Source organism: Tigriopus californicus, chromosome 8, assembly GCF_007210705.1.
Source record: "Tigriopus californicus strain San Diego chromosome 8, Tcal_SD_v2.1, whole genome shotgun sequence".
Lineage (NCBI taxonomy): Eukaryota > Metazoa > Arthropoda > Copepoda > Harpacticoida > Harpacticidae > Tigriopus > Tigriopus californicus.
The window spans coordinates 973816-984284 of NC_081447.1; the positions used below are offsets into that span (position 1 = coordinate 973816).

General features: G+C 43.4%; 1 protein-coding gene across 1 annotated transcript in view; it reads left to right on the forward strand.

Annotated features, from left to right (window-relative positions):
* LOC131885709 (protein MTSS 2-like) overlaps positions 1–10469 on the forward strand; it is a 32824-nt gene that overhangs the window by 18259 nt on the left and 4096 nt on the right. Inside the window, exons 2-3 of the mRNA XM_059233837.1 lie at positions 2274–2335; positions 2544–2617. Coding sequence (XP_059089820.1) covers positions 2274–2335; positions 2544–2617 — 136 coding nt within the window. The remainder of the gene's footprint in view (positions 1–2273; positions 2336–2543; positions 2618–10469) is intronic.

Sequence of the window (10469 nt, forward strand, 5' to 3'; positions counted from 1 at the left end):
ATCATTTGAGGGGCATTAAATTTTCCTTAACATCCTCTTCCGTTGTTTCAAACTCATAGAGGTTTTTTTTTTGTAAAAGACTCGGTTAAAAAAGACTGGCAACGCTAGTAATCTCTATCTCAAACGAGAAAAGACCCCATTCAAAAATAACAACCAGGCGATCTTACCCTCGGTCTCAATTTTCAAATCGAAAGTTGAGCTTAATTTTCTTGATTTTAATCGGACGTAAGTGCCAACTCGTTCATGGATTGGCCACAGGGCTAGCAATGCAGAATAAGCTTGAATTGTGAGTTATCCCATCGAATAAAAACTCAGTTGAGCAAGAGATTAGAATCCGAAAAAGTCGAGATCCTCTCATTAGCTTTAATTTCATTTAAATCTCGGTCCACGCAATGGCATTAAGAAACGGTTTTACTTTCTCATCTGACCTAATTTGTGATGTCCGTTTCGCGTCCAGACCTGGTGCATGCATATATGCATCTTGGTGTCCCATGTCCGCTCATAGATGATCATGGTATTGAAGCTCTTGCATGAACTTCTGTGGCAAGTTTGCGATTGCCAGTCTTTAGGCTGAACGTCGCCGAGTCCTTTTACTTCTATTCTTTTTTTCGTCCCATTAACCAGATCTGACCCAAATAGAAAGGCACAGTAAGAGAAAGGAACCTTTTGTGTGTTCATGTGCACCATATCATTCCACTGAAGAAGAACCATTGCAGTATAGGGAAAAAGACCCCCTCCCTTCTTGTATACACCCTTCAGTTCTTGGTTCTTGAGAGAGAGCGGTAGTGCTTGTCTTGTTACGAGTTAACAAGATTGTTCTCAATGGTTATATTCATTGTCAGTAAATCAAGCCACCTTTTCATAAACCCTTTGACAGGGGTCCAATCTTAGGGTGCATGTGTTTTTATTCAAGTTGGTCTTGACTATTGATTGAATCATTCGTCTTTTGTTGCGCTCTTATTTATTTTTAATCTATTTTCTTGAAGCACATTAAAAATTGCGAATGTTGAGTCCTAGTTTGTTTAGTACTAACGGGTAGCTTTTGTTGCGATTTTATGGTATGAACGAATTAGTTTATGACACGAAAATGATGGCTTGACTCTGCCGCACAGAAGCCTAAATCATTTCAACGATTATGCATTGTATGAAAATAAATCACTCGAAGAGGCCCAGGCTTTCCGACTCTTCAAGTGGTTTTGGGCTTCAAACTTTATTGGCCCGATGACAAAGTGCACTATTCAATACAAAGACGAACTGACATAATGAAGAGAACGAAAGGGAGTCTGCCAAGTTTGGCGTTTGTGGCGGAACTTTGCACCAAATCCGCTTCTCGGGAGTGAGTTCTTGAGAGGGGAGGAAGGGTTACGGTGTTCAGGGTGCCGCTCTGTGGCGTGAGAATCCGACCTGGATTGGTGACTTACATGAGTCACTGATGGGGACATGATTCCCTCAAGGACTTCGTAATGGAAATGGACTTGGGCTTTATGTCCTCAGAGTTTTCGTTGTCATGAATAAGTTTATCTATCCTTGGAGCCTTGAGATGGTGGGTAGATGCACATAGTCTTCGATGATAATTGTACTTAACGGACACGGGTGATTCGCCATATTTAAATGGAAAAAATGCTTCACACGTTAACGTAACAGTGTCTGATTAGTCTGTTCAAATGGCTCATAGATCAATTTGCCCCCATCAAATTCGTAGGTTGTGTGATCAAAATTCCTGATCAACCCTATATTCAATGGCTAGCCAGATCTGCCAACTCTAATTTGTTGGAGGATCAAATATAACATGAATATAAAGTTTAGCGTAATGAATACCTTTTTTTGCCTTGAACTGCTGGGGATATCAAGCCCAGTAGCGATAAAGAATTCTACAAAAGATGTAATGCTTGCTTAAATTTTGAACTGTACCCTTGATATCTTATGAGAAGTTGATTCGATACTAAAAAAAACCACCCTAAGTTATTCGACCATAGTCCAGAGAAATGTGGTTGTTCTTGTTCATGGTTCAGTGCACACGGAAATGCGAATCGAATCGTGTTAATGAAGTTTTGTCACGATAAGCCAACAAATGAGTGATCCCACATTCTCATCCTTATTTACGGAGCCCATTTGGGTTTCATCGAAGACGAAGCCTTGAAGCAAGCGATATCGAGATGGGTTGAATTCATTCTAATTGAACCAACGATCCGAGGATTACGCTCGAAATGTGTGGTCGGTCGGTGTTGTCTCCCATTTAGAGAGTAATAAATTCTTCGTCCTTCCCATTTCAGGTTGGCATTCCCAACTTCGAGGATTTTGTGACTAAAGCCAGCAAGCTCCACACCACGCTCAAGTGAGTATGAAACTAAATACGGACCAAGCAGGTCCAATCTCTGTCTGTTTTGTAAGAAATTTGGACCATTTTTGCGTGCATGAAAAAGGGCTTCCAAATGGCAGTGTCAAGGTTTTCTTGTTCTGCTTTCTCAATGCCTTCGCACCAAAAAGGGGTGGTGAGCCTTTAAATGGCGTGACATCCAAAGTTTCCATTTCTATTGTTCCAGGACCACAATTGTCGTCTTGGGATCCTTTTTGGACTCGTTTCAGAAAATTGCCGACACGGCCACCAACACCAAAGGTAAGCAGGAGCTACATAACACTACAATAGATACTGTACTGTTTCGTACAAGATGGATATGCCTTCTGTCTAAACGGACTATTCAAGGGCCTTTAGAAAACAAACGCCCGCGTTGTGTCAAACATGTCATAATTGGTAACCATCATGTACGAAGCCGGATTTTGTACGAACTCATCCAAATACTTGAGGGCTTTTCGAATGCCATTCAGCTTCAAATAATCCTTGAGTATGGTAAATACCTTTCTGGGGAATTCTTGTTTTAGAACGAAACACAAAATGTAATCCCTTTCTTCCAATTCTTTCAAAACAATGTACACGTACAACGTACTTGGCATTCTTTTACCATCAAAGCCAAACGAAAGCTTCGTACTTGGAAAAAAAGAGATTGCATCTTGAAACACTAAAACTTAAATATGACGTATTACGAAGAAAATGTTGGCTTTGAAAAACAAATGTCGAGTCAACCATTTCCTTGCTAACTCGAATTGAGCGATCCTTCTCTCCGATTAGTGCAAAATCTCGGAAGTGTTTAGTTTTCATCATCGCAACTCTTGTGAAACTTTCCAAATTTGTCTTCTTTTTTTAAGTTCTACTCGGCCAAGATATTCGAAGAACTTGCAATGCACTAGGTAATAATTTTTCCATCTTTTTTTCACTCGTGCCACTTGGCAAAGCTTTTCTTTTAGGGTGAATCTAAGACGAAGAGGGGAAGGATTCTCAATTTATCAAGACGACTTCAATGAGACGCGTCCAAATGGTGACAAGAGTATGAATGGGTGGAAGTTTGAAAGATTTCAGTCCCCACGTGACGACGGAAAAGTAGACCCAAAATGACTCGCTCACACTCTTAAGCTTGTTGAGAGATGTTTCAGCCAGCACTAATTATGACAGTTCAAAGATAAACTTGGTCCATTTGGGAATCGTCCATGTTGTTATTGATGTGAGCCATACTACGACGAAAGTCTTGCTCACGAATTCGGGACTCTTCGCCTTTAAAAGCTTTTCCTCTGTTCTTCTGTCCCGTTGTCGTTAACTGTGATTTATGGTCTTTGTCAAGAGCGCCAAACTTGTCGAGGGTGTCTTCTTGAACTTTACAAGTGTAGACCGCACCACCAGTCCACACACAATAAGTCAGTGCATGCGAAGTAAACAATGTTGGGCGTTTGTCATTTGTGGATCGGATGAACTTTCTCAAAAACGCACCCACGTGAGAAAATCGCAAACATGATGGCGCGTGTAAATGGCGAGATTTCAAGGGTACTCACTGCAGAGACCCTTTTTCTAAAATCCTGATTGGAGGGTGAATTTTTCACCGTCATGTCACAAAGAGTCTCATCCACTTTCAACAATCATCCCCCACAGGGTTAAGTGCCATTCCAAACCACATTGTGTGACTCGGAGCGAATTGATTTGACAGCCCTGAAATTCTTTCAAGGCTATGTTTCTTGGCGCGGCTCGAGTGGGAAACCAACCAGCCAAGCGCCCAATGAACCACAAAGAAGTGGCGCTGATGCTGAAGGAATGAGAGTGATTCTCGCCTTGCATTTGTGTTCGCTCCTTGAGACTGTTTCCAGACATTGGCTTTCGACCCCAGTCTAATCTAGAGAAGACGAACTTTCAGGTTCATGAGGTTTTATCATCTGCCCTACGAGCTTACGAGCTCTGAGCCTTCATTTTGTTCACAGCGAGCGTTGTCTCCGATTAAGAAACTCCCAGCTGCCTTCAGGGAGGCCTCTAATTCATTAGTTGTGTACTCCGTTCATATGTCGATCTTAGAAATTCCAATTTGAATGAGATCCATCTACCTTGGAAGACACGGTTTCGATTATTGTTTGGCATCTGTCTTGATCGAGTGGCTTTTGGCGACCCTGGTGAGGCTATGGGATCATTCTACTCTTAGAAAGTGCAACTCGCTGGAAGTTCCTGGTTCCCTTGGCTTCACAATGGGCCATAGTGGAACCCCTGGTATTACTCAGCAAAGAGTTGAGCAAAAAGCCCACAAAGATGATAGGTTTGCTTCTTCCTCCTCCTCCTCATGATCTTGTGATGCGTATTTTTACGCTATCTCCCGAAAACTTTCTATCTGTTCATCTTTAGTGGCATAACTTTAATGAGTTCGTACCCACGGGATTCGCCATAGAGTTTGACTTGACTCACATTCACAAAAGTGTGCCACACGTCTTAAAAGAGAGTTCAGTTGAAAATATCATGAAAACCATCAGAGATCTACAATTAAACGTTGTGATTGTTGAAATATGCCCGTTTAACAAATATCAGACGCTCTGAAGCGAACCATAAAAAAACTTGAGGCAAGCAAGGCAGCCTCAATTCCTAGCTTTTAATTTTGGCAAAAGCCCTCGAAACCGACATGAAAAAAGGGTTTGGACTCGTGATCATGACTGCGTACTGAGTATTGTGTTTCTGAACTTGATTTGGCTGAGTTCCATTCTCTCGAAGGGGGTTTGATTAGGCCATTTGCATAATATTTCAAATGTCACTGAAGCTCATGGGTCTCCTTCACCCTAAACGAGATGAAATCAGAAAATGGGGCTCTCCAAATCTCACTTTTCTCACAAAAGTCACTTTCTTCGGCTCCTAAGGACGGAACCATTTATGCAATTTCGACCTTAAGTGGCCGAGGCTCATCGTGCATACTCATTTGCCAATTGATTTCCCCTTTCCTCCTCTCTTCTTTGTGAGAGATCCATTTCTTAAGTGACCAATGGTTGACCTCGAAGAACACAAACGGCCCTCTTCCTCTCTTCGGCCGAAGGATGAATGAGAGGTATCCTTCCCAGAATGCACATTTGCAATGGGAGGGAGTTGACTTCGATGCTGTTCCTTGCTTCCTTGCTTCCTTCCTTCCTTCCCATCTTGGTTGGCCTCATCTTCCTCCTTGACCTAAAAACTGTCTTTGGGAGGGCAGATTCATCCTTGGTCTTAGTCGTTCCCTGGTTCTAAGGGACTTTGGGTTCTCATGATTGCATCCAGAACGGAAGACATTCCTCGTAAATTGCCACTGATTAGTGCCAAGCGGGTCCAATTGGCAGTGCGCCCTCATTGATGGCATCTCTTTCACAGGTTATTATTGTGCGATTCGCTTGGCGTCAGAACCATGTTTCACCCTTTCTGTGACCAGGAGATCCACTTGGATCCAGTTGTTTTCCAATGGCAAATTGGATTGTTTTTCTCGTTCTCACTTCACACATACATAACGAAATTGAGGTCAGAATCACACCCTCAATTTACTTGTCCGCGGGGAAACTTTGTTTTACTGAGTAAGAAGGAGAGAGGCGAAAATGAGAGAGCTCTGGCTCTATCACAATCACATACGCCCTTCTTTCCGACGAGATCGCCATGCCATTCGGCGTTTTCTCCGGGTTCGCTTCGAGAACGAAGTGCATTGATTCATTATTTCATGAAGACGGACGGTCTGGCTCGTAAATCATCAGGCATTACGTTTTCCCTCTATCAAGTTGATATCACCTCAGGGGCCACCCTTGGGTAAGGGGATCCGGGATAGCTTCATCAAAGCGCTCTACAAGAGTAACCATCGCTCACTACAAGCGTAACTACCGCCCAACGGATCATACTCTTTCGGGAACCAGGCAGGCTCTTTTATTCTTGAATCTGTAGAAAGATCTATAATGTTGAGTTGAGCACCGAATTCCCCTTACTTCCACCAGAGTAACTACGTAATAGTGCTGGGGCAAGTCCATACTCGAGATTCCGAGTGCATTGGAGTCTTTGACTTGATTTTGGAGAAATTGGCCCGACTCGAGTCTCTTTGCTTGACCAGGCTCTAGGAAAAGACTCGTGTCCTCTGCCGAACTCGAGCCCAGATTTGGCGAGACCGGCAAAAAGTAAAAAAGTCAAAGGACTCGTAAGGGTCTCGACTTTTGCCGGACTCGCCCCAGCACTAGTAACTAAATAACTCACAGTAAAGAACTGCTAGCCACAATAATTTCATGAGATACACTATTCATTATTTGCCCAAGGATACTACTCCATGTTGTCATGAAGGAAGAAAAGCAGGGCGAAAGTTCGTTCATTCATTCACAAAGCTATGTTGCATTCTTGCTATTGTTTTTTATTCTCTTGGTGGGTTCTAATTCACTTTTTTAAGGACACTAAGAGACTGCAACATGCAAATAGGGAAATGAAATGAACATTAAATCTTTTTATTAGTTTTTCATGGGTCATTTCATTGCACATCAAAAGCCGAAATGAGATGAAATATCTTTGAAGAATTTGCCTCTAACCTTAACTTTTTAAGCAATGCTGATTTGTGAGTTGTTGCCGGAATGCATTGGCTTACTGTTGAGCATCTTTTGTATTTCGAGCCGTTGGCCGGTCATCCTACAACCGATTTCCAACAATCAGAGGGGCCAAATCTGATATCCTCATTTTATCTAGATTTACTTGGGATTTTCGATTACACCTCGAACTAAATGCCAAGTTTCTTCTACGCGTGTAATGCTTTGAGCCGAACTATGATTTATTGGGGGAGGGGGGGGCGAAAATGCGAAATGAAGGAGAAAGATAGGAATGGGAACAACACTCACATCGCTGTCTTTTCTTTATCCCAGGCGATCTAATCGTGTTGTACATCAAAGACCTGCGATATAGTATGTTGTTCTAAACATCATATTTCCCTCTTACTCATTGTTGGGATCTTTTGGCTCCTGAGGACCTTTCTCATATGACACCCGCAAAAGTTTGCCAAGATGGATGCATCTCTTGACGCAGAGACTCTAAATTGATGATATTGTTAAGTCAACAATTACGAAGTAGGTCGCTTGTCCCCCCTCCTCTCGGCAAGTTGGAACAACTTGCATCCTCGGTAGTTTGCATATTTGGAGCTCATTGCGTTCCCTCAATACTTTGAATTGGTCTCGAAGATCTCACTCAGTGCGACGAGTGATTCTTTCAGTTTGGGGATCATTGTATTGATCTTTACCAAAATGTAAGAAGGGCTGGAGTTTTTTCCAGACAGAAAGCGACGACGTTCGATGGTTCTAGCGTCTCAAGTCACATTAGAGCAATAAAATCCCTCTCTCTTTCTCTGCCTTTGTTTTCCCCTCGCTTAAAAGTGGCTTCTTTCATTTCCCTAGAGGTGGGTTGAGTTTCAGGTCCAACCTGGAACTTTGGCTTATTTCCGTTGTTCCACCCTTGTGGTGGATGGATAGTGGGGAAGCGAACGCAACCCTGATTTACGACAAACTAAATTCCCCCTATCATTTGAACAAAACCTCCAGAGAGAAGCCTCCAACACACTAAAGTATTTGCCTCCAGAATAAATGGAGCTTCGGCACATTAGGACTCTGACGTGTTCCACACTTGGCCGAACAGAACAGAGCTGTTCCAGGCATTTTCATGTCTCACTCCTCTGCCCTGTTCTTGACTATGGTTTTATTTCTGTTGGGAAATATAAGCGCTGGTTGGCTTGCCTTTCATCCCATTTCAGTTGTAACGATACGATATAACAAATGAGTTCAAGCGCAGAGGCGAAGTGAACCACTTTGTTTCTTCCAAGAGAACATGGATCATCTTTGGGGTCGGTGCCTTGCTCATTGATGATGGAACCGTCATAGACCGACGTCATCATGTAGATTACCATATTCGTATTCGGGTTCCCCAATGAACCCGAAATCGTTCCAAGGCTGGCGCCAAACCTCTTATCTCCTTCACTGGAGACCAATCTGTGGCTGGGTTCGTTCCATTTTCTACCCAGGTTCATTCATCAGGTAGAGACCATTAATCTGGGATCGCAACAAAAGGCAGGGAATTCAAATCAGATTTTGACGCAGTCCCATGCTCCGAAAGGGGGGTTCTTTCGCCTGGAATTGACAAGTTGTGTTCAGGCAAGAGTAAAATAGAATCAATGTCCAACATGCATGGCTTGATGTCAATTAATGTCGACATTGACAGAAACCTGGTTGACACTGGGGGAAGGGACTCGTCTCTTGCAGGGTTGCGCTATACTGGCAAAAAATAGACCGCATTTGTATTTCATGTCACAGTCGAAGTCTAGGAGCAATGCTGTACCACTCTACGGTATTGGTAGACGGTTCTTCAGTGGCTAACGAGCTCTGGAGGTTCTTGAACCCTCTACAAGAAAGGCGGATTTGAGGTCATTGGTCCGCGTTATCCTCTCACAATTATGTGTGATTGCTCTCAATGAGGATATTATGGGTCCTAATCTAGGGTATGTTCAGACACGTTTTTGCCACAGCTTTTCGGAACTAATTTGTTCCAAAAGACGTTGATAATGACGCTTCAAGAGTTGTTGAGAGGCTCTCAATTATTGGAAAAACGAACAGCTGTACAAAAGATGGGTCTGAATGACCCGAGGCCCTGAAGCGAAGAGAAGTCGGGGGAAAAACTGAGAAATCTGCCTGAAAACGAACTCCATAGAGAGAGAGAGAGAAGGAGAACGAGGTATTTCACGTCGAGTTCCACCACCCAAAAAAGTTCGCCATACCTCCAAAAAGTTTGGAAGACCAGGACGGACGGACTGACTGACTGACTGGATGGACGGAAAGGAACAAGTTGTTCCAAGTGCCAAGAAAGTTGCTCCTCTATCAATTGCAGGCCTCTGTCGGACAAATGTCTGCAAATAGAGATCCCAAGCTTGTCCGCTTGCCTGCCAGCGATGCAAAAGTCACGCTAGGATGTGAAATTCTTCACTCGATCCGAAAGTTCTCTTTCTGGATCTCCTTCTTATCCGTAGGTTGGAAATTGCTTGTTCCACATATTGATCCATTTGTTCGGACACAACACAACAAAACATCACAATGATGCCTGCTGGCAAAACTTGGGAGTCCGGCACAATATTCTGCTCCGAGTAAAAAGGTTCGATCGATCAAATCTTGGCGGAGCTTTTTCTCACAACGCACACAATGGTCAAGCCCAAGGGCGAAATGGGCTCGATTTTCTCTCATCTCTGTGCAATCACGTGCACAACTTACCATTTCTGGGCTATGTTCAGGCTACAAGAACCTTAAATTCATGGCAAACACTCTTGCTCTGGTCGAGCAGAGACCCCGATTGGTTCCACGGTGCTCGCAAAGTGGACCAATCTCTTGAGTGATGAAATGCTTTGGCGCCATTCGTAAGAAAGTCAGTCAAATGATCCTGCTATACTCATACTTGACTCGAGGAGGGGAACCCCCTCCACTGAACAAATTCTCCACTTATTGAGGTTTAATTAAGGCACATTACAATGGCATGTTCCAAATGATACCGATGGCCTTTCTCTAGGAAGATGGCCGCCCGCTAAACATGAAGCAGTGACTCGTCTTTACAAGCAAGACGTGATCTGAATATATGGGTAAGCTATAAGCGGAAGAACGAAGAGAGGAGGATGTTCTTGCAATTAATTGGAANACGTACGTATGAGCGTTCCTACGCCCCTGGTCGGGAATCCGGAGAAAATTGATCTTCATTCACATCATTTGATCAGCTGGCCCTCACAAAAGGTGACAGAAGGGATCCATTAGAAAGTTTTGTGATTACCGGGAACATGGATCCGTGAATGAACCGTTATCTTGGAATAATGTCTCATTCTCTCCCTCATGATCTACTTTCGGACGACTTCTGGGTTGTTCCCCCTCAGGATTATCATCGCATAAAGTGCACAGTATTTTTCCTTTCGAGGAAACTTTGGCCCAGATTTATTTCCCCGATGCCACCATTACGGCCACAACAAAACATTTTTGAGTTATTTTCTTAAACCCTCCTTTATCTGCTCGAAGCAAACCAGGGTGGAGTGGGTGGGGAAGGGCTCCTCCTGTGGAACCAATCCAACTCAACGGTTCCATCAGCCATAAAAGCGAAGCAAAAAGCTTCT